The sequence below is a fragment of the Tasmannia lanceolata genome, unplaced genomic scaffold (genome assembly GCF_043159265.1).
Source record: "Tasmannia lanceolata isolate RefF3 unplaced genomic scaffold, GAP_Taslan_0.1 ptg000018l, whole genome shotgun sequence".
Classification (NCBI taxonomy): Eukaryota; Viridiplantae; Streptophyta; class Magnoliopsida; order Canellales; family Winteraceae; genus Tasmannia; species Tasmannia lanceolata.
This window is the reverse complement of record NW_027518695.1, coordinates 65,481,617-65,507,141: the sequence shown is the minus strand read 5'-3', so window position 1 is coordinate 65,507,141 and position 25,525 is coordinate 65,481,617. Positions and strand designations below refer to the sequence as shown.

Genomic DNA, 25,525 nt, shown 5'->3' with positions numbered 1-25,525 from the left:
AAAGGGGGGGGGGGAATTTTTCTCTTAAAATCTTCATTAGCATTTTCTTTTTTGACCACCCCACTTAACTAAAGCAAAGACAAAATAAGACTTAGAGGGGTGCCCAAAGGAAACTAAAGGGAGTAAAAAATTATCGAAAATAGTCTATAAATAGAGCCTTAACCCTCTCATTTGGGAATAATTTAGGGTTTCTAATCTTTTCTAGAGAGAGAGAGAGAGAGAAGCTCCCAAACCCTAACCCATTTTCATCTTCTCCAACTCAACTCCGGTCATATTCCGGCCATTCTCTACCTTCGGCAAGCACTCTTGATGAGTTATTTAGGTGTTTACAGGAAGAAAGAAAGGATTTCTTTTGTTAAATATTTGGTAAATTTGAAATTAAATTATTTCTATATATGAGTATTTTTAAATTTAGGTGTTTACAAAAAAGATCTGCATGGTAATCTAATTATGGAAGGTTGACTCAGCTAACATCATTTCTTGGTCTAAGAAGTCCTCCATCATTGATGAGTTATTTTCTTTCGTTCCTGTCATGTTCTTGGTAGTGTTCATGTAATAGCGGACGATGGAGTCGGTAAGTTAAAAAAGAAAGCTGGTTAGACTTGGTCCCCTCTTCCTCCTAATACCCAATACCCAAGTTCAACATCGACGAGGCTTTTATTGGCAACCCCGGTCCAGCGAGGCGAACCATTTGGTGGGACTATGCTCTCCTTTTCCATGCCAATTGGAAGGATTCCAACGAAGCTGAGGCAAAAGCACTCTTCACTCAGCTAATATCATTTCTTGTTCTAAGAAGTCGTCTCCGAGCTATTGAAGATTACCCGGCATCATTGATAGGTGTTTTTTTTTTAAATGGATTATCAATGAGATATTTTCAGATACGTAATTTTTTAATTTAACGAAATTTTGGTACAAAATGTTAAGACAGTGGTCTTTTGTTGTTATTGAGCTTCAATATTGTTCTTTCGTATGCTCTATCCTCACTAAACGACTATTCTGCATGTATATGATCACTGCATAAACATTAAGTTAATGCCTACTTATGTTTTCACAGATATTATTCAGGGGATGGTGAATGATGGAATGCATGTTGTGTCTGTTAGTCTTTCCACAAGTTCTCTGCTTTGTATCTGCTGTCATCCTTTATACAAGAAACCAACCAAACTGCGAAAAAAATTTAGGATAGTTCGCGTGTCCTTGGTTGTGAACTATTATGGGTGCTTTTGCTATTTTGGGTGTTTGGTACAGAGGCAAAATATACATTCGCAAAATTATTTGGAACCCCAACGCCATCTACTCCAATGTTGGATTACAATCCCCCTCTACTACATGTGAGCATTAAATTTGCAAATCAAAGTAGGCAGACTTCTTACGACTGTTCAGGTCTTTGAAGTACTTTTGAGTTTTGACATAGAGATTGTTTTACTCAGCCTATCCTCTCTTGGAGAAATGATATTTGCATCCCCTTGCTTTTGATAAGGGCGGTGCATAATTAAACACCTGTTTGATTGGCTCTTGTCAGCATTTTGGGATTGTGGATAGACATAAAGAATGATAGAATGTGAGCTTGAATGTTTTGGGGCATCAACCCCCTCTAATCTTTGTATAATTTTGAGTACAATAATCAGTATTGGAAATTCTCAAAAACAGGAGGTGATAAAATAAAAAAACCCACTATCTATGTTCAGCAAGAACACCTTCGGAAGGAAAACCTCCACAAATTAGAGGCTTACAACTGTCCTAAATCGTCTATTCATTTCAAGCCTAGCAGATAAAGGGCTTGGGTCATCTAACATAGGCAATTATACTTGGACAGAGGATAACTGTAATCCAAATTATGAAAAGTCGTCTTTGATAGGTAATACAATACTATTAAAATTGGATCCGACGCACATCAATGATAATAAGAGGAACCGAAACATTACAGCATGGAAAAGTTCGATTCAGAGGGCTAATTAGAGAGGGAAATTGAAACAGATAAATATCAATTGAATAAACCGAAAGTTTCATTGGGTTGTAACATGATTGGATTTTGATGCAATTTGTGAGTAAAACTTCAATCTTTCACACAAATTGAACCAAAAGGCAAATTAATGACCCAACATTGGAAGCAGAGATTGTCCGTTACATCACCTATTTGCTAGATAACAGTATCTTTTACCCCATTGCCTTGATCCATCAAATCAATAATGCCTGCCAATTTCCGGGGAATGACCCAACCAACTCTTCTGGTAAGTCCATATGTAGTTAAATTTGAAGAGAATGCTCTCCAACGGGTAAGAAGAAGCAAGCATACATGTAGTACTACTGAGTTCTATTTAAGAGCTTAATTAACAATACATAATACAGCAATCTAATACATTTTTTTACCAGTTCTAAGTTGAAAAGGCCTACAAGTGGTCATGAGCATTAAAAAAGTTGTTAGAAAATGGATTCTACCTCCAATGGCGACATTCGAGAGGCAGCAGTCGAGCTTGCCCCGCTTGTCAGCTGTTGGGAGGCACTTCTCAATCCCAACTGTTGCAGCTGATGGACAACATGTGACATCCTTGGCCGCACGGACGGAACATGCTGTGTGCAAGAATATACAAGGTCCACCACCTTCTGTATCACCGCATCCTCAGGGATATCAGAGATGATGAGTGGATCCAATAGTTCAGGGTACCTGTGGGTCTGAACCAGGGGAGTCGCCCACTCAAATATGCTCTGCCAACCCACAGAATCAACTGCCCGTGCGGGTCTACGCCCACTAATAATTTCCAGTAGCAGAACCCCAAAACTGTAAACATCACTCTTTGTGGTGAGCTCATTTCTATACACAAATTCTGGAGCCAGGTATCCATGATTGCCAGCCATCACCGTCCGTTCATGCATTACTTCCCACGGAACAAACTTCGAGAGACCCACACCCATTAGGTGTGCTCCAAACTCTTCGTCAAGTAGGACGTTGTTGGCACGGATATCCCGGTGCACCACATGTGGCTTCACCTTGTCATGTAGGAAGCTGATATGGGAGATGAGGCAGAAATAATAAAACTATGAGATAGACATGTACTGAGGGAACAAGTAACATAACCATACTTTAGTATACAACTGGGAAATCAGTCAAGTTTGATTCAGACATTATCTTTATAAAATTGTAGTCTCAACTTGGTACTAGCCTGGCCATTGGCTTCCCTAGTTCCAAGTCGATCAATGAGTTTTTTTTTTTTTTTTTGACATAGAATTCTCCAGAGTGACCCATCAAAAAAGATCAAAATAGACATTAAGGCAGATTTCATGTGATTTAAGATGCACGACAAATCCAATCAATTTTTTTTTTTACTTGACATTTATTAATCCAAAAAGTGCCAAATAAGGGACAAGTTGTCCCCTAAACAGCTACAACAGGATCTCCCCCTTCATAAAGTAGCAATAGCTCACATATCCGTTATATGCTACCCATCCCCATTCCCCATTACATTACCCAGTAGCCTACTTGTGTCGAATCCAAGCAAAAGTGCCATATTTGTGGGCCCCGCCAAGTCATGATGCGTGTTCGCCGTGCCACACAGGCTTCTCCACCTCATTCAAGCTAGCGACTTCGATTTTCAAAAATCCTGCTCGAAGACCTACAGCTATTATGCGCCCCTAACCGTGAACGACAACCATCTTCACCATCCGATCTCCAGCGGCCTCCACCTCGCACCACCACCAAGCTCCAGCAGACCCTCATTAAATCCGGCAGGAAATCAGTTTCTTCCACCTAACCCTCCATTGCTATATCCAGCAACCCATGGCCTCCACTGCCTCCACATTCGTCACCCCATGGGCCTCCCCCGGCCTTCCAAGGCCTCCATAATCGGCAACCCACGGGCATCCCACAGCCTTCCAGCGCCAGTCTCCACAACGTCGAGATCCGGCCACAGCCAAAGGTTCTGAGTCGTAGCTTTGGACCGAACAAGACCTCCTGCAAGATCCGGCCCCCAGCCAAATCCGGCCTCCTTCTGACGGGCTCCGGCCAAATCCGGCCTCCTCTGACCAAATCCGGACTCCTTGGCTGTATTATGGCTCTCACGATGGTCTCCTCAAGCCAGAACCAGCCTCCCGATGGTCTCTCTGGTGCTTTTCTGTGTATCTCCCGACGGCCTACCCAGTCTCCTGACGCCCTTCGGCCAGATCAGGCCCCCCAACAGTCTCCCCGACCTTTCGGGCCAATGCCATCTGTCACGGAGGTGGCCGTCCAAGTGAACAGCAGCGGAAGAAAAGAAAGGATCGCCATTGGCTGCAAATGGAGCCCGGGTTCAAATCGCAAAGGGCATGGGCGAAAACCCGAACCCTACTTTTGATTGTCCTTGTTTTCTCCGTAGAGAGAGAGAGAGAGAGAGAGAGAGAGAGAGAGAGAGAGAGAGATCTGCCTCCCTCGCTAGGGTTTCCGCCGTCCTAGAGAGGGAGCTCCCGAATCGCCTATTTTTCCTCTCCCAGTCACCTTTCAATCAAATCCAATCATTTTTGCCTCATACCAGTCCACAATTTAAGACATTAAGGCACATTTCATGTGATTTAAGATGCACGACAAATCCAATCATTTTTGCCTCATACCAGTCCACAATTAAATTGCATGTCAACATAAGGAGAGGTTCATCAATCATTACCTACAAACTTAATGCCGATACTTAACTGTATCAGCATATGACTCATGTGGTAGCTTTTTTGTGTTAACAATGACTGAAAGTAGCTTAAGCAGACCCATCAAACAACAATAGATGTATTGTCAGGGAATGATTGACACACTCAGCCATGATATATGATCTTTTTGAAGTATAAAAGATTAAATTATGTCTTCTCCAACAGCTTAAGCATTTGAAGTAATTGGTACTTTGACATGGTACAAGAAAAAAGGTCTTGAGTTCAAAACTCCTTGATATTAAAAATCAACATCTAAGGGCCAAACCAAAAAAGAACCACATGTGCCACGTGCAGGCCAACCCTAAAAAAGAGGGGCCACACGTGAGAGGGAGTGTTAGAAGTATAAAAGATTAAATAACGCATTCTCCAACAGCTTAAGCATTTGGAGTAATTGGTTGTTTGACAAATCTATAGAACACCAGTTAAACAAAACAAGCTAAAGAACGAACTAAGTAACTTACTCAGTCCCTACTGTACAAAATGTTTGTGTTTACATAAAAGGGCTATATGTGATCTAAAGAACACCAGTAAAACAAAACAAGAAGACAACTGAACTAAGTACTAACTTTCTCAATCCCTACTATACACCATGTTTATTTTTACAGAAAGGAGCTGTGGCTATGCGAACATAATTTCAGAGCATATTGATAGAGTGATCTTTGATGATACGGAACATCCATAATCCATTTTTTTTTCAAATCCAAAAGATTTTACCTATAACTCTAAGCCAAAGATGATATAAATTTTCAAGGACATAATAGTTAGTTCTAATCAGCATATGACATGTGTGGTTTAAATTTTTTGTATTAACAATGACCCAGAAAGTAGCTCAACCAATGGAAAATATTGTTCCAAGCCTAATATAGAGAAAAGTGGTCATGTTCCTAGATGTCTCTGAGACTTGATGACATAGCTCAACATCAAACTCAGTGAATAGGGAGGTAAAAAGTAAATAACAATCTAGTCAAAAGGCATGAAACAAATTGAGTTGAGGGAATAGAGTCATATAGCGTTTATTAAACAGAACTGGCAGTCACCAAAAACAGCAAAACCATCTTATCAGGAGGAAATACATGGAAACCTTTAAGATCAAAGCAGAATGGTAGAAAAAACATCATTGTTCTTTCCCTTTAAGGATTAATATAGAAGATTTTTTTTATTAAATACATATGATATGCCCTTTTCAGGGGCAGAGGCGTGAGGCAAGGTGTTCAACTCTTTTGTGTGGCAAGGGATAAACCTCAAGTGTGAGGCAACTTCTTGAGTTTCTTCAACAAAAATTTAAAGGGATGACTACCAATGGGATGATCCTTCGGAAGCTAGCCCTGCTTGCGACTCTCTGGGCTCTCTGGAAAGAAAGGAATGCCCGAATCTTCAAGAATGTGGCTAAGAGTTCATCATTTACCTACTAGAGGATGACCTCCTTTATTATCTCTTGGGCGAGGATCCTTCCTGAATTTAGGTTATATTGCACCTTAGATACCAGACAACGATGCATGGGAGATTTGCTCCTCTAAGGAAAGGTCAAAGGTTATAGACTCCAAATGGCCCCTCCTAGATGCCGGATGGCTAAAGTTAAACTTAGATGGGTCAAGCCTAGGTAATTTGGGTCCAACAAGGAATGGAGGGATCCTTAGAGAGGCCTGACAGGGAATGGAGGGATCCTTAGTAGGGGTGCAACTTGGGCAGGCTCAACCCGAACCCGTCGGGTTCAACCTGATTAAAAGTCGAGTTGGGTTGAGTTCGGGTCGGGGTCGGGGTCGGGGTCGGGTTGAGTTTTCTCAACCCAGGTTGAGTTCGGTTCGGGTTCGGGTTGAGGGCTTGGGCAACCCGACCTAAGTTCAACCCGATATTTTTAATAATTTTTTTATTTTTTAAGCTTAAAATCTAGGGTTGGGTCGGGTTGAACTCGGGTTGGGTCGGGTTCGGGTTGGCAAAAAGGGTTCCTTGGGTTGGGTCGGGTCAAGTTGAACCTCGTCGGGTTGGAACACGGATCGGGTTCGGGTTGAGTAAATGGTTGCTCGGGTCGGGTTCGGGTTGAGGCCAAACCGACCCGAGTTGCACCCCTAATCCTTAGAGACGAGTAAGGGTCGGTCAAGTGGGCCTTTTCGGGGCCTATTGGATTTAAGGAATCTAATGTGGTGGAAGTGAGGGCCATTTTGCTGGGGATAAGGATTGTGCACCTAGAGATATAGATAATCTTATTGTTGAGGGAGATTCCTTAATGTCATTAGGTGGATGAACAGGAGCTCCCCTCATCCAATGAGATTTTCGAAGTTGATTGACGAGATTGAAGATCATGTGGTAGAACGACAAGTCCACTTCCAACATGTTAGGATATTGACTAATAGAGAGAGAGAGAGGTCATTTAGCCTGCTCAGGGTTGATAGGGCATCATCAGAGATTTTTGACTGCTAACCAGCTTGACGGATTTGCTATTTGGTGTATCTTGATGGGATCATGTATCATAGCTCTAACCACCTCGGTCGCGGGCTCTTTTAATTTTATTTGATAAAACATCCATCATTTCAAAAAATAAAATAAAATAAAGAAAAATGGAAAACTTAAGAAAAAACCAAAAATAGTATAATTTTAAAAAAAATGTGCTTCATTTCAAAGCATAAATCATCATTAAACTAAATAAAGCATAACCCACTCTTTCAAAACTGTGTCAATTGTTGACTTGGCTAGTCGACTCCCTTTTCCCTTGCAGAGTTTTTGTCTGAGCATGTGTTATGCCCTACCAACACCAAGCCAATCAAATTTCCTTTGACTCTCACAATTTATAACCGCACCAACCAAGTACTCGGCCGCGATGCGCTACGCCACACCGAGTCAACTAGGCTTTGCTTTAGGCGAGTTTTAGTTTGCATCCATGTTTTGAAAACCTGGTATAAACCTCATCTAATAAGATATTATAATCACATAAAGTCAATTAATGGTTAGTGTTATTGTGGATAAGAGTTAGAAGAAGAAGAGCGAGGAAGAAGATGGAGTCTCCTCGAAGGGAGCTCCTATGTAATATGTTATATATACAATAACGAGGGTAACATGTAAAAGACCAAAATACCCTCTACACTCCCCCCAAGCTGAATTGTATATATCATACAACCACAGGTTGTTGCAAATATCTTTTACTTGGATTTATCGAATGGTTTAATGACACATCAGCCAACTGATCTGCAGACCTAGTGAAGATAGTACTAATCTCCACTCTGAAGCTTCTCATGAATGGAGTGAGAATTAACCTCAATATGCTTCGCCCTCTCCTGAAAAACTGGACTAGAGGCAATATGAATCGCTGAACTATTGTCAAAATGCAAAGGTACTAGAGATGAAGAACGAATACCAATATGTGTCAGAAGAGACCTCAACCATGTCAACCCTCCACATGTATTAGCCATAGCTCGGTACTCAACCTCTACGCTCGATCTAGCAACAACATATTATTTCTAACTATGCCAAGAAACAAGATTTCTTCCCACAAACTTACAGTAACCACTGCATTTGATCTCCTATCTACTGGAGATCCTACCCAGTCTGCATCTGTGAACCCTTCCAGTCTCATATGATTATGCTTTCTGAAAAATAAACCTTTCCCAAGAGCACTCTTCAAGTATCTGACTATCTGAAGGGCATATGCCCAATCTGAATTACGAGAACAACTCATAAACTGGCTCACTACTCCCACTACATATGATATGTCGGGTCGAGACACACTCAAATACATCAATTTGGCCACCAACCTTCTATACTCATCAGGGACCTTCAATAACTCCCCCTGATCCGGAAGAAGCTTCACATTAGGATCGATAGGAACTTGAGTTGGCTTTGTTCCTAATGATCCCATCTCCTCTAGAATATCAAGAACGTATTCCTTTGCAACAAGGAAATACCACCAAAGGAGTATGCCACCTCTATACCCAGAAAGTACCGTAGACGTCCTAAGTCTTTAGTACAAAACCTTCTCTAAAGGAACTTTTTGAGTCTCTAAATACCTGACTCATCATCCCCAGTAGTCACAATGTCATTCAAATATACAATCAAAAAGATATAGCCATCACCAGAGTGAGCACTAAATACTGAGTGATCAACAGCACACTGTCTCAAACCAAACCGTTTAAAAACATCGCTGAATCTGCCAAACCTAGTTCGTGGAGACTGCTTTAGCCCATATAACACCTTCCAAAGTCGACAAACAAAACCAATCTCCCCCTGAGCAACAAACCCAGGAGGTCGCTCCATATATACCTCTTCAAAGAGGTCACCATGTAGGAAGGCGTTTTATCATCCAACTAATAGAGAGGCCATCCATGGTTAACTCTTAAAGAAATGAATAAACGAATCGACAATATCTTTGCCACAGTGGAAAAGGTCTCCATATAATCGACACCAAAGGTCTGTGTATAGCCCTTAGCCATCAAACGGGTTGATGGCTTTCAAGTTTCAACCGATCAACGATACCATAAGATAGATATTTAACAGTAAACACCCCAAGGACAACCAACGAACTGGGCACCCCAAGGAAGGGGAACCAGCTCCCATGTACGGTTAGAGGTCAGAGCCTCCATTTCGGCCTCCATAGCAAAGCGTCAACCTGGATGAGATAAGGCCTCTGCAACAGAATTAGGTACAGCATGAGAGGATAAGGATGATAGAAAACGCATGTAGGAGGGAGAAACATGATCATATGAAACGAAATGAGAGATAAGATGAGCAGTAGACCGTGAATGAGATCGAGAAGCAATAAGGGACTCGGGAGAAGTAGACGGAAGATCAATACCTGTGGCGGATTCGCCAGATACGAGGTGGATCGGAGTGAGGTAACGGAGAGGAAGGAGCAGTCGTATGAGTGTACACCAACTCGCGAGGATGACGAGTATAAACCTTCACCTGTTTGGACGGGCAGTGGTGACAGGGTTAGGAGGTACACCAAACTCAGTGATGACAAGGTTACATAAGGAAGGTAAGGTAGGCAGTGACGACATGAATGGGTAAGGGAAGAGGTACCCCAGATGCAGGAACAAAGGTAGTAGCAGTGGGCAATAAATGGGGCGTATCCTCAGAGAAGGTAACGTCAGCACAGACAAAGGCATGCCCGAAGAGTAGAACTGTAACACTTGTACCCTTTTTGTGTGCAAGAGTAACCAAGAAAGACGCACCGCTCAGAACGAAGGTCAAGCTTATCCAACCAAAGAGACCACTGATGAACAAAGCACTGACAACAAAAAACACAGGGTCAAGAGACCACTGATGAACCAAGCCCTGACAACAAAAAACACAGGGTGTTAAAGGAAATGGATCACCTAAAGGGTGGAGGATGGAAAAAGGAGAACGACCACCCAATATGGAAGATGGAAGACAGATCCCAAGAAAGCAACCAGTAAGAGCCCGTAAGAACAGCATCACTCCAACAAGTCTTGTAAACCTTGATATGAAAGAGACTCTTTGTGTGGCTTGAGAATGTGAGAGGAGGAGAGAGAGAAAGAGGGAAGGAGAAAGTGGGTTTCTTCTTTGGGTTCCTCTTGGGGTTTCTTCTTGGGCTATTCTCTTGGGATTTTCTCTTGTGGGTTTCTCTCAGGTTACTCTCTTCTACAGTCTTGGGTTGGGAAGTAAGGAAAAGGTTTTGGGTTAATCCATTTTAATCCTTGTATATTGATTTTCTCATAGTGGAAGATCGTGTTTCTCGCCCATGGAGTAGGCTTGGCTGAACCAAGTAAAATCTTTGGTGTTCATCTTGTGGCTTGCTTGTGTTTCTTTTATTTTTTCCGTTTAATTTGTGCACGATCGGATCGGATTTGCCCGGTGGATTTTCTCAACACAAGGCATGTGCAAGAAAGCCAAAAACAGGAAGCAATACACATTTTTCCATGACCCAAATGAAATCATTAAGAGGCTGTTTGATTGCAAAATAGGCATTCATGGATAAGACTATGTTCTGGGATTCCTTGTATTCAAGAATATGCTGTTCCAGATAAGTTCTATCCCACATAATATCTATCCTTCAAGAAACATACGTTTCAAAAGACGAGGATAAGCGGAATACCATCTGTTGGCTGGATTACACTTCACTTTTTGAAGATATGGTGCTTTTTTGGATAAATTATATATTGAATAGCGTTCAACAATCAAACAGCCTCTAGGAGTTGCATGCAATGGAGGCTAGGATAGCAAAGTGGATGCTTGAACTATCATTTAACATACTTTGGATTATGTGCAAAGAAGAGAGTTCAAAAACTATACAAGATAAGAGAAAATCAAAGAGAAATTGAAGTCTATCTTAGGAGGGCAGACTGCCATGTGCCAAAATAACTGAGAATAGCTAGTTACATAGTTCTAAGATGTAATTATGAATTATTTCTAAGATGATTATCTCACTTCTGCTTCATTGTGAAGTGCTTTTTTGGGATAAATTTTATCAAGGATGGCTTGGAAGTCAAACGGCCTCTAGGAGTAGTATGCAATGGTAGCTAGGGCCTAGGATAGCAGGGTGGACACTTGAATTATCATTCAACATACTTTGGAAACGGAGACAAGAAAATTCAAATGAAGATAAAAGAAAAGCAATCGCTGTGATGAATCAAAGAGAGGTGATGTCTATCATAGAAGGATAGGCTGACACTGCTAAAATAACTGAGAATCATGCATCATCTAGTTACATAGTTCTAAAACATATTTGAATTATTTTTAAGACAAATCTGTTACTTATGTTTCATTATAATACTATAAATTTCTAAATGTATATGAGGATATATCGAAAGAAGATGTGGGGAAGAAGTTACATTCAACTGAATTGAGCTATGGGCATCAAACGATATCCATATTACAGCATAAAATAGCAAGAGACAATTATAAAGCATAACGAAAGAAAATATTAGAGTGGCCAATTCTGTTATTGACAGCAATTTAGTCTATTCTGACTGGCAAAGTTCAATCACTATAGGGAACATAGAACAGAATCTCTAAGCTATAAGCCAGAAATTCAACTTGAAAATTGCATAATCTTTTTCAATCATGTGAAATACATACACCCCAAAGTAAAACTAAAACATAAATATCGACATGAATAGAAATGCAGTCCAGATTCACAGTTCTTTGCATTACAAAAGGATCAAAGATGTATACGTACGCAATTCCTTGTGCAAGAGTCGTAGCAACTCTCATTCTCATCACCCAATCCAAGCTCCTGCCTCCCCTTGGTATGTGGTGTAGCCATCTATCCAAAGGCCCATTAGCAACAAACTCATACACGACATAACGGTTTCCATGATCGTAGCAACATCCTTTCACAGCAACAAGATTCGGATGATGAAGTCTTGCAACTCTTCCAATCTCAGAATAAAATTCTTTTTTCCTCTGAAAACTAGACCGCTTCAATCTCTTGACTGCTACCCTCGAACCATCGGGCAAAAGCCCAGTATATGTGCCCCCTGTCTTGGCATCTCCAATAAGTCGGTTTCCTTCACTAAAATTCTTTGTAATTGACCTTACTTCTTCATTCGTGAATACTTTCCATGATGGGGGAACCAAGGCAGCTTCTGATGGATTAGATATTTTCCTTGACCTTCTCCGTCTTTTGCTCCGCCTGTATGCAAGGAGCCAAATTACAACAGCTAGTGTGGTAGCAAGAATCAACCCACTGACAATTGCTAGGATGATAAGATACTCCTTGTGGCATTGCTTGTTGTAACATTTATTTTCTGGTGCAAACAAGAATAGAATATCAAAATAAGTTCATGTTTAATTTAATCTCAACAAGGACGGTTTGGAAAAGCTTAAGCAAGAAGAGAATATCAAAATAAATATCAAAGGATGGAATGGTATCAGTCGGTCCGAAATACCTATATCAAGCATGCATATGAAATCATGAGATGTATTGCATCTCTCCCCAACGAGAGCAGCATGACCATTAGTCACCAATGTACATGAATCGTTGCGGCATGAAGCATTGGTACAATTGGAGTGAAATGGCGATCCAGGAAACACCGACTCATTCCAACGTGACATATTGTCAGACCATTTCCAACTATCACCGACCGTAGAATTGTAACTTCGTCCACCAACCCAGCAACCATTGACAGTCTCAGCACATAACTTCTGAGCATAACTTAATTCCTGGACTGATGTCAATGCTGCCAAATGTCCGTGATAACCTTGACAAAAAGCCTCTGCCCCATCCCAAGATTGGGAACTTCTCATATATTTAAAGCATTTATTCTTATTTGGGCCGGCTTCCCAATCAGAAGGGCATAATGCTGCCAAGAGAAAATGTTACATTTTAGCACAATAAACACAACGGGTTTTACCCGAGTTCTAAATTAGGACATGTATCAAGAATCAAATAACAGGAAGCTCAATAAGTTGCCATCAATATTTTTGAAGTTTTATGATTTGCAATTCAAATCATATGATTCCATTATGATCTCAAATGGAAGTGAACCACAATTCAAGTCGAATAACAATTACGTTTTACGATTAGATTTTCGCTGGCCACCTCATAATATAAATTCAATTGTTAGAATATTGATCCCACCATTTATTTTATGATGATAGAAAACCCATCAATCAAAGGTAGATCAATCAATTGTGTTTAATTTTGCATGGAATAATCAATGTTGGCAGCAAAATCAATTCTCAAAATCGAAAATAAAATGGGCAAAGTGATCCCAAAATGCCTTGGGTGTTTATCCGAGGATTAGTAATCCCCTAATGCCATGGATTTTTACATAACATGTTTTCCTTTTAGTTTTTTACATAAGTTGTATTTACAAGCAGTCCATTCATTCAGAAGATTGAAATTCTAGAAAATTAGCAGTCAAGTCATTACACTTTGAGATTAAACAATAAAATTATGGAGAAAATGTGACCCACCCGACAAACCATTTACTTCTTCAATGGAGTACGGTTTTAGTGACCTGTGAGTTCATGCATGTATTGTAGTCGGAAAAGGAGAGAAGCTGACAAGGTTAAAAGACATCAATTCACAGTTGTTTTATATTGTTCTTGGTGGCTTAACCAATTGGGGGAGAGAGAGAGAGAGAGAGAGAGAGAGAGAGATTTCATTGGCGAATTAAATGGAAGGTTACTAAAATGATAAGTAAGCTTTTAATCGTATGGTTAAAACGCAATTAGATTCCCGCAATTAATGGTCGCTTAAAGGGAAAATATAACCTGCGGAACTTGTAATGCCCGTTGGGTTAGAATGAGGTGGACCAATGAGGTCGCCCTTTCCTCTTTATTACACAAGGGCGCCTGTGTATCTAGCATCCCTCACATTGAGGTTTTTTTTATCTTTTGGGATTGAAGGATGAGACGGTCATGGCTGGGTCTCAATCACATGTGATTTTGGGCGGTGCGATCAGATCTGAGTCGGATCCATTGGACTGTTCGGGTTCGTTAACAGGCCTACTTCCTTCTTCTGCTACGCATTTATGTCGGAAAAATAGAAAATGAAACCCCTATGCCTCCCTCTTCTCGCCCCCAACCCAATCCCCAAATTGCAGCTATTTTTCTTCATCACTTGTAAACTTGTGAACTGAAACTTCTAAAATCACAACAGAATAGCAGATGGGTATCGGTTGATCTCTCTCTCCCCAACATGGGTTTGATTTCCAATCTGAGCCTCCTCTTCGATCTGACTAGTCTCCTCAGAGCTCAATATTGTTCTTCTCTCTTCTAAATGGAAGGCTTGGCTTTTGCTAAACTCCGTCTGCACAATTAATGGCTATTATGTCAGTAAAACAACCCTCCTTTTTTATATATATTTGGAGGGTTTACAAATGTCTCTGCTTATTCCTGCTTCCGTTCTATTTTTCCTTCCGTTCTATTTTACAAACTTTTTGGGTTGCAAAGATTTTTGCACACTTCATGCTTTCTATTTTTCCTTCCGTTCTATTTTACAAACTTTTTTGAGCTAGTATCATAAAAGCTTTACTTTCCATCGCTGTTTAATAATTATGTTTCTCAGCAGTGACTCTTGAGAAATAACACTAGTAAGTAGATCAAGCCAAATTGGGAACTTCAAACAAGATTGCCAGAGCGAGAATTGAAAGCAGGAATCGAAGGCTCCCAGATGATCGGAAGCGGGAATCGTGAAACCGCCAGAGAGTCGCCGGAGAATCGCCGGTGAATTGTAGGGGAATCGCTGGGGAGTTGGCAATCGCAAGGGAATCTCCGGGAAATCGTGTTTCATATAACATTAAACCGCGGTTCCCAAAAGTAGGAATCGGATTTCCGGGGAATCATAAACCGCGATTCCCAAAAGTGAGAATCGGGTTTCCGACGAATCCGAACCGGGATTTCCAGTTTTTTGGGATTCGAGAAGAATCCCCTTTCGGATTGGTTCCCCACTCCCAGGGGAGAATTCTGCTTCCTTGACTTCAAAAACCAAATTTCCATGGAAACAGGATAGGAACCTCCTCAAGCAAGGCCATATGTAAAGAAAATGAAACTCAATGAAATCGAACCCAAAATCATATTCCAGAACAGTGCAACAATTTATACAGCACTACATCAACAATCTAAGGCTTAAAAGGCACAATTGGTAGACATCAAAACCCTAAACATAAGATGATAAATCCTTAAATCGAGGAAAAAATACTGACAGACGGTTTATGAAAAAAATTGAGAATAAGCAATAATCAATAGCAAGACCAGCAGATCCATCGATAGGAAACCCTTCTGATATAAACCCAAACCATTCAAGTATTCCAGAGCAAGAAGACAACAGGGCAGAAAGAGTCAGGAATAGGCCACAATGGATGAGGGATTACGTGGAGGGTTAGAATAACAAATAGATGAATTAGATTAATAGATAAGCATTTCTTTAAGCACTTCTGTTTTGAAGTAATCAATGTAACACAATGCAGGTGTTGCCCTATTAAAGGAGCTCACTCTGTCAGTACAAAAGGAGAAAAACAAGAAAAATATTCCCAATCTCTCTCTCTCTCTCTCTCTCTCTCTCTCTCTCTCTCTCTCTCTCTCTCTCTCTCTCTCTCTCTTTGCCCTAACCCTCCCTAATTGATCTTCAACTGCATCAGGCTCTTATCATTGGCGCTTTCATTGAGTCCGTCGAAATCAATGGCCGACAGCACACGCGCGCAATCCAAGATTGATGAGCAATTCAAACTTCATCAACAGCAACTCAACGAATTGCAATTAACTCAGACGCAGCAACACGAGGAACTCGTCAATATGATTAAGCAATTACAAGTTCGTCTCCCATCAACAAGTTTTCACCCAATCCCTGGCGACGATCAGTCCTCTGCCAGCGCCCCTGAAGGACTCACTCCTCTTCATCCGCTTACAACAAATTCATTCGAATGGATGTTCCGAAATTTGATGGCTCAGATCCGATGTGGTAGGTATTCAGAGTAGAGCAGTTTTTCAACTATTACAGCACTCCAGATGATCAACGTTTGATGATCAGCTCTTTCCATTTGGAAGGACCTGCCCTTTCATGGTTTCAGTGGGCAAAAGCAAACAATCTGATCAATTCCTGGAAAGGGTTCTTGGACGCAATCCAACTGCGATTTGGCCGATCTCTCTACACAGATCCAACGGGGGAATTATCGAAATTACAACAATCTTCCTCCGTTGCTGATTATCAATCGCAATTTGAGGAGCTCTCCAATCAGGTCACTGGTCTTTCTGAATCCTTCCTTATTAGCTGTTTTATTTACGGTCTCAAACTAGATCTAAAAAGGGAACTCCTAGTTTTGCAACCTTCTTCCCTTTTACAAGTGATGTCTCTACCAAAAATCTATGAGGAAAAATATGATGATATCAGGAAGTCTTGGCGATCGACTTGGCAAAAACCTACAGGAGGCCCTGGTTTATTACCAACTCCTTCGGTTTTTCCTAGTAAAGCCATTGCAGCACCTCCTGCAAAACAAACACCGGTGAGAACACGTCAATTAACAAAGGAAGAAATGAAAGCAAAACGAGAAAACGGACTTTGTTATTTCTGCGATGAGAAGTATAGTCCTGGACATGATTGTCGCAAACGACTATACCATTTGGCTGCATTTGACGGTAACATCGATCCAGAGGATGTCCCTGATATGGAAGACATTGCAGAGGACGTTACATTGACTACAGGCGAGAAATCAGCAGAAATTAGCTTTAATGCTCTCGTGGGCCAGCAAAATCCGAGTACCATCCGCGTTACTGGGGTAAATTCTAACCATTCTTTCCATGTTTTAATTGATAGCGGTTCTACCCACAATTTTGTGAAAGAAAGGGTCGTCAAATCGATGAATTGGCCAATTATTCCGACTACTCCATTCAGAGTCTTAATCGGAAATGGCGAGTCTCTCATCTGCACCAAAAAATGCCTAAATGTTAAGATCAATTTACAATCACACGATTTTACATTTGATCTTTTTATCTTGCCCATCAAGGGAGCAGACATTGTGTTAGGGATTCAATGGTTGGCAGAGCTGGGGCCAATTGTCACAAATTACAGAGTCGCTACAATGGAGTTTAATTGGCAGGGAAAGCCTGTCACACTTGTGGGTGAAGCAGAACTCAATCCACACCCTCTTAAAGCTACCCACTTGAAACATTTCACTAAAGCTGATTTGATTGCCTCCTGTTTCCAATTGATATATCAGAGGAAACCCTCAGTAAACATTCGGTCCAGGAAAACCTCCTCACTGAATTGCCATCCAACATCCCCCCTGCAGTTGTTGATCTTTTGCACCAATTTTCGGGAATTTTCCAACTACCTATTACATTACCCCCTTCTAGACCAATCGACCATCAAATTCACCTTATACCAGGTTCTTGTCCTATCAATGTCAAACCGTATCGTTATCCCCATTTTCAAAAAAATGAAATAGAACGTCTGGTCAGAGAAATGCTCGTTAATGGAATCATTGCTCCAAGTCACAGTCCTTTCTCCTCCCCTGTTTTATTAGTAAAAAAGAAGGATAATACATGGTGATTTTGTGTTGATTATCGCGCCTTGAATTCCATTACCATCAGGGATCGTTTTCCCATCCCCACTATTGATGAGCTCATGGATGAATTACATGGCGCCATGGTGTTTTCTAAACTTGATCTTCGATCGGGCTATCATCAAATCCACATGAGAACAGCAGATTGTGCTAAAACAGCCTTTCGAACCCACGAAGGCCATTACAAATTTTTAGTTATGCCCTTCGGTCTTACCAATGCTCCATCCACCTTTCAACGTACAATGAACACCATATTCCAACCTTATTTACGACAATTTGTCATTGTATTCTTCGATGACATACTCGTTTACAGCAAATCAATGGAAGATCATGTTCATCATTTGTACTCTGTTTTGGAGTGTTTGACCACAAATCAACTATTTGCTAAATTGACTAAGTGTCAATTTTGCCAATCACAAATAGACTATTTGGGCCATTTGGTTTCATGCGTGGGGGTCCAACCAGATCCAGCAAAAGTTCAAGCAATGCTCAATTGGCCTAGACCTCTTACTCTGAAGCAGTTGCAAGGATTCTTGGGTCTCACCGGGTATTATCGACGGTTTGTCCATCACTATGCCACAGCGGCGTATCCTCTAACTAATCTTTAAAAAAAAGAAGCTTTTACTTGGACTCAAGAAGCTCAATCTGCTTTCGATCAACTCAAAAGATTAATGACTCAAGTCCCTGTATTAGCCTTACCCGATTTTTCCAAGGAATTTGTGGTGGAAACAGATGCTTCCCGTTTAGCCATTGGAGCTGTTTTGATGCAGGACAGACATCCCATTGCTTATTTCAGCAAAAAAATGTCACCTACGATGTCTCTTGCGTCCGCATATGTCAAAGAAGTGTTCGCCATTACAGAAGCCGTTAAGAAGTGGCGCCAATATTTGCTTGGACAACACTTCACCATCTATACAGACCATCGGAGTTTAAAAAGTCTAATGGCACAGGTCATTCAGACCCCGGAACAACAGCAATACCTCTGTAAATTACTGGGTTACAATTACTCTATTGTTTATAAACCAGGGAAGGATAACCCAGCGGCTGATGGCCTCTCTCGCATTGAAGAAGTGCCATCTGAATTAGAGCACAATGCAAGTTCCAACCTACAAATGGCAATGTCCAGTCCAGTTTTCGATATTACAAGTCAAATTCAATTAGAAAACACCACGGAATCTGAGATCATAGCTAAACATGAAGAGATTGCACAAGGACATGCCACCCCAGAATTTTCAGTTCGAAATGGCCTTCTGTTTCACAACCACAGGTTGTTTATTAGCTCCACATCTCCATTGCGATTTCGAATCATGCATGAATTCCATGGTTCACCTCAAGGAGGCCACAATGGGGTGTTGCGAACCATTCTTCGCATTTCTGCAAGTTTTTATTGGCTGACAATGAGGACAGACGTCAAGTAATTTATACGACAATGTCTTATTTGTCAACAAACGAAGTACACCACTTCTCCTCCGATGGGTTTATTACAGCCCTTACCGATACCCCGGCAAATTTGGGAGGACATTGCCATGGATTTCATCACCGGCTTACCTAATTCCAATGGGTTCACAGTTATCTTGGTCATCGTCGATCGATTGTCGAAGTATGCCCACTTTGGAGCTCTTCCATCCTCTTATACTGCTGTCAAGGTTGCTCGTTTATTCACTGATATGGTAGTTAAGCACCATGGCATCCCTAAATCTCTTGTGTCGGACAGGGACCCCATTTTCACGAGCAAATTTTGGTCAGAAGTGTGGAAGCTAAGTGGAACCACTTTAAAAATGTCGTCTGCCTACCACCCTCAAACAGATGGGCAATCAGAAGTGTTGAATCGCTGTCTTGAACAATATCTCCAAGCTTTTTCTCAGGAAAATCCCAAACAGTGGCAGGTTTCTTTGCTATGGGCAGAGTACTCCTATAATACCTCATTTCACACCGCCATTAAAATGACCCCCTATGAGGCTGTCTATGGTAGACCTCCTCCGGCTTTACCAACTTATATAATGGGGTCTTCAAAAATTGCAGCAGCTGATGAGGAACTAATGCAACGAGACACGATTTTGAGTCAGCTCAAAACAAATCTACTTCAGGCCCAATCACGTATGAAATCCTTAGCGGACCAGAAACGCACTGATAAACAATTTGAGGTAGGCAATTGGGTCCTTTTGAAACTTCAGCCCTACAGGCAACAGTCAGCAGCTCCACGATCCTCCCAGAAGCTAAGTAAACGTTTCTACGGACCGTATGAAATTGAGTCCAAGGTGAGCGCGGTAGCATACAAATTGAAGCTTCCAGAGCATAGCCGCATTCACCCTGTGTTCCACATTTCACTGCTTAAACCGTATTATGGACCGACACCCCATACTCTCTGTGAACTACCATCCCAAAGCTTTAACAACCAACCTCTCATTTCACCACTGGCCGTTTTGAGTACCCGCACTGTCCTCCGTGATGACTTTCCAGTTCAAGTGTTGGTTCAATGGCGGGGACTACTCCCTGAAGATACTTCATGGGAGGATGAGACTGTACTTCAACGGGATTACCCTCATTTGGACCTTGAGGACAAGGTCAGTTTCCAAGAGGGCGGCAATGATATAAACCCAAACCATTCAAGTATTCCAGAGCAAGAAGACAACAGGGCAGAAAGAGTCAGGAATAGGCCACAATGGATGAGGGATTACGTGGAGGGTTAGAATAACAAATAGATGAATTAGATTAATAGATAAGCATTTCCTTAAGCACTTCTGTTTTGAAGTAATCAATGTAACACAATGCAGGCGTTGCCCTATTAAAGGAGCTCACTCGGTCAGTACAAAAGGAGAAAAACAAGAAAAATATTCCCAATCTCTCTCTCTCTCTCTCTCTCTCTCTCTCTCTCTCTCTCTCTCTCTCTCCTTTCTTTTGCCCTAACCCTACCTAATTGATCTTCAACTGCATCAGGCTCTTATCACCTTCCTCCTCAGATCCAAAAAGGAAAAATGGAAAACCAGTCCTTGAATCCAATACAAGAAACACCAAAGAAACAAAATCTAGAATCAAACCCTAAAAACTACGCATTCATAGACACGCAGATTCAAACACAGCAAAAGGGGCTGTTTGGATACGTGGATTTTATAATCCAAGATTGTAAAATCCTGAACTTTACCTAGATTTTAGAAGCTGAAACTTGGATTTTACCTGAAAATGTACAATCTACGTTTTTGCTTATAAAATCTAGACTTTAATTTATAAAATATAGTTCTTAGCTTGTGAAATCCAGGATTTTACAATCTTGGACTATAAAATCTTTGTATCCAAACAGAATGTAAACATTTGTAGATATCCAGATTCAAACAACCCAAAAACCCTAGCCCTAATTCAATCTGCAGATAGAAAGAACAGTGTAACCCAGATGCATAAAATATGAAAAATAAGAAGAAATCAAAAGATTTTTCAAAGAAATTGCAGTGGCTTACCCATGGCTGAACGCTCCTCTTCTTCCTAGGGCTTACTATGGCAGAGAGGTCTGATGCGACCTCCTCGTTAAGATTATAAGGGACTAGGGTTTTTGGGTATCGCAGATCTCAGCCGTTTGTTGACAAAAAATCTTGACCGTCCGTTGCACTCATTTAACTACTTAAGTCATGCCTGTTTGGATTACAGGGAAAAACATTCCTTGTGGGATATAAGAGAAAAAAATTTCCTATGAAATGATACGGTTTGGTTTATTTGGAGGAGAGAAACTATATGATGCCCGACCATCAAACAACAAGGGCGGAGAGAGAGAAAACTCCCGCCCTTGATTTCCGATCCAGCAAAAAGTCAAAAAAAAGGGGCTTTTGCTGGATCAGAAATCAAGGGTGGAGGGGTTCTCTCTCGCCGCCCTTGTGGTTTGACGGTCAGGCGTCATATAAAATCTCTATTTGGAGGGATATAAGAGAAATGAGAATGAAGGACGTCCTTGGAAAACTAAGCTTCAAGTGCGTCCCTATAGGTTAATTTCTGCAAAGTGTGGTGCCGAAAAAAATGAATTGCACTAAAAAAAGTGGAAACCGTGTTGACTTTACATAAATCAGCCAATAAGGGTGCCCTTGCAAAAATCAGCTACTCTATCATTCCTCGGGATTATAATTATAAAAATGAGAGAAATTATATGATGGCCGACGTCAAGTCACTTGAAGGTGGTACTTCAAAAGTATCACCCTTGATATTTGATCCAACAGCAGCATCTTAAAAAGTGAGGAATTATCAAGGGCGGTACTATTTTGACGGTACTTGACTTAAAAAGTGAGGAATTATCAAGGGCGGTACTATTTTGACGGTACTTGACGGTTGGGCACCATATAAAAACTCTAAAAATGAAACTTGTATTGCTATGATGTTAGTTACTTATCTATAATTAAAGATTGGAAAATACTAAATTTTGGAAAGAAATTCTTTTCCAAACTTTTCTAGAAAAAATCCTGCAATCCAAACAGGGCCAGGCCCCAAATGTTATCCCTGATCCATCTAAATCAAATTACATTTGTCCACGTTAATCTTAAACTTATTTCAGTTCAGTCCCTCTAGTACCAACAAAACCATGATCCTTTACTACTACTAAAAGGGAAAAATGTTTGTGTGCGCCTATTGTCTAAATGCCATTTGCATCCCGGTTTTGTTTTGGGACAACTTCCCCACATGTCCTCCTTTCCTATGGTTTTCCCGTCATTTCCTTCTCTACTTTCCCGTCACGAGTACGTCTGCCACCTATCCCCCATTTTAATTGAGAAGGACAGCTATCATCTCTATCTCGACAGATGTCCTTAGTATTCTAATATAGAATACTAGGCCAAATCATCTTTGCTTCGAATTCCACGGCCACCCTCTTTCACCGTCGTTCCACTCTGCAATATCCTTTCTCCACTCTGCTCCTCCGGCTTGCAAATAAGATCAAACAAGCATAATCTTATAAGTAAATTAGGACAAATTTTGGTGGCATCCAAAGAGGCCCCAAGGTTATCTTTCTGAGTATGTTCACAGGTAATGAAGGAATTTTACCAAGAGAGTGCTACGCTTCATAAGGACTCAATGAAGTGCTGCTCAGAAGCTTGATCTTTCGGCGGTTAGTATGTACTCTAATTGCTCACCGTTAATTGGGATACCCTGCCATGACCCACATGACACCTTAGTGTTAATGGAAGCTGGAATGCTGCTTCTTATAACTTGTAACTGTCATTGTATCTCTTCTTTCTTCTCATTGTCCTAAAAACTTCATTGCACTTTGGCATTGGTTTACCAATAGTCACCACTCAAACGTCTCCCGTCCTTTAAAAATGGAAACGACGGGAATCTATAACAACAATCTCTCTCTCTTCAACTTTGGAAGTGAATTTCATCAAGTCATGACAGTCCCCACACAGTCAGAGGTTCTTAATCACCCTGATAATACTCTTACTCTGCAAAACACCTAATGATACAGCTAGCTTCTCACTGTGACAAGCACTGATTAGGAAGCTGAAACTAGTACGTTAAGTCGAAGGAATGAATCTTTTTCCTTGGCTGCATGGAAGCCAATTTGCTGTAGGCAGTAAAAAGAATTGAGAAAGCCAACTGATGGAATTATTTCATTCCTTGCTCCAGCATATCTAGAAAGAGAATCACGGTGTCATAATAACGGCCATTGTCGGAATACCCATCTATCATCGCATTCCACGTAGGAATCTTTCTTCCTCATTGCTTTGAAGATTTTCTTCGCATAGGCCAATCTACTGCATGTTGCATACACTGCTAGGATAGCATTATATCTTGAAATCCCACTGCTTCCAACGGTTTTCGTCAAGACATTAGGCATGAATCTCTCTACTGTGTTTCCAACATTTTGTCACAAATGGGTGTAATGATAATGCATTAAGAATAATTATGAAACTGTGAATATTGGGGTTGATTCTTGACGACTGCATCTCCACAAAGACTTCAAAACAATTCATTCCTCATTCTAGGCATTTCCTACAAGCATCGAATTCCAAGTAATAACATCCTTGTAGGGCAATCTCTCAAATGCTAAGCATGATCTTCCAGTTTCTCTGAACTTAACGTACATTGTAATAAGAGAATTAGTTGTGCTTGTCTCATGTTCAAGTCCTGACCTGATTATCTGTGCATCCTCTTGACTATGGTTTAGAGCTGAAATAGCAGATATAGCTCTGAGGATGCTGGTAAATGTTATGAGGTTTGGTTTCACACATGATTCTGACATGACTAGTCTACGTAAAATCTACGACAATTTTGCCATCACCATTCTGTTCATCTCCTAGAACAATTGTATGCCACGAAACTACATTCTTCGGGGATATCAACTCGAAAATTCTATATGCATCTTTCAAATTCCCACACTTAGCCTAAAATGTAACAAGAGAATTCCACATACTTGTCCTGTTTAGCAGTCTATCTTTGACGTTTTTTCCATGTATTATCCTCCCATACTCTACTGCTCCAACAGAAGCACAAGCATTGATCATGCTAGTATGAGTGGGTTCTATTGGACGAACAAGTCCTATGCAAATAATGTCTGAAAACAAGTGAAAGACTTCAATTCCCATTCGAAACATTAGCGGATATGATCGAATTCCATGTTGGAATGTACTCTTGTAAAGAATAAGGAACCTTGCAGAAAATCCACCGAGTTTCATCCAAGAATTTGCTTGCAGTTCGAGTAGATGTTTATGAGGGAAGTCTGCACACCAACATCTGATGCAAAAGCAGTCCTTACAAACCACCTAAAGTGAATTTGTTGTGAATCAAACCATCCTCCATCATTTACTCAAACATATGAAAGAGTTGAAAGAAATTTCCACAACGAGTATTTGCGGCAATAATAGAAGACCAGGAGACTCTTTTTCGTTCAGGCATTTTCTCAATGTGAATCTTCTAGTTTTCCCTGCTTAATATAAGATCTCAAGAGTGAAAGTGTCGAGTTTAAGTTGGTGGTCAATTTTCTCTATTTCGGTTAACAGATTTGACACCTATTCTATTCGTTCTTGCGACTGATTTCTGCAAAATGTTTGGGCACAACCTATTTAGGCTGTGGCCCATCTAATGGATGGTTTGGATCATCCTGTTGTGCAGGCCATACCTTACTTTTTAATTTTACTAAAGCAAGGAGTGAGATCATCAAAATATGGTAGTGCTGATAACATTTCCCTTAGAAATGTGCTCTCTTTTTTTATAACGGTACCACTTTATCTGATTTAGTGAGCATCACTATTATCTACCTAAACAAAATACTATGGAGATTGTTGACGCCTCACTTTGGGGTGTCACTGTCAATGCACCCAACGGTCCAACGTATTTAAAAGATTGGAACGTTGATGGATGGGATATGGGCACAAACGTTAGATTCAAATGTGTCCGTTGGATCCATATTTTTAGGTCTAAAATTATTTTGGATTGGACCCATACAGACATAAAATCCAATGAATGTGTGTGACCGCAAACCCGTCATTAGGCATTCCAGTTGAGTAAAATTTCTAATGTGAGATAGGATGACACAGAGTCCCAGACCATCGATATAATGAACATATCATGGATGGGTAATGCAACAAAAATTAAGATTATACACGCTTTAATGGTGGAAATAATGTCATTTTTTACTTCATTCTTGAGACTATAGAAGAAATCTACCTCCCGATACTTTGAGATGTCCTTAGTCACTTAGATTATACACCTAGAGGAAGTGAAATGGCAAACTCCAATTGCCTAGAGTCGGTACGTTGGTATTTTGGAAGAATCAATCCTAGATCTTGATCATAACTATGGGATTACGAAATAGGGTAAGGGGATAATGTATCGGTCCAAGAGGGAAGTCCTTAACATCACCTCCCCATTAATTAGGAGAGAATTGTGTAAGGTCTAGAAAATATAGTGTTTTTTAAGGTGTACGT

General features: G+C 40.8%; 1 protein-coding gene and 1 long non-coding RNA gene across 2 annotated transcripts; both read right to left on the bottom strand.

Moving 5' to 3' along the window:
* Positions 1–2,293: 2,293 nt before the first annotated feature.
* LOC143849330 (C-type lectin receptor-like tyrosine-protein kinase At1g52310) lies at positions 2,294–21,239 on the bottom strand. The gene is made up of 4 exons (XM_077358326.1): positions 21,080–21,239; positions 12,510–12,923; positions 11,798–12,368; positions 2,294–3,004 (listed from the first exon to the last, which is right to left on the bottom strand). Exons 1-4 carry the CDS (start codon positions 21,081–21,083, stop codon positions 2,422–2,424), a joined length of 1,572 nt encoding a protein of 523 aa, XP_077214441.1. The 5' UTR covers positions 21,084–21,239; the 3' UTR covers positions 2,294–2,421.
* LOC143851008 (uncharacterized) lies at positions 15,668–18,528 on the bottom strand. The gene is made up of 2 exons (XR_013236162.1): positions 16,624–18,528; positions 15,668–16,551 (listed from the first exon to the last, which is right to left on the bottom strand). It is a non-coding gene; the product is annotated as an uncharacterized LOC143851008 (long non-coding RNA).
* Positions 21,240–25,525: the final 4,286 nt, after the last annotated feature.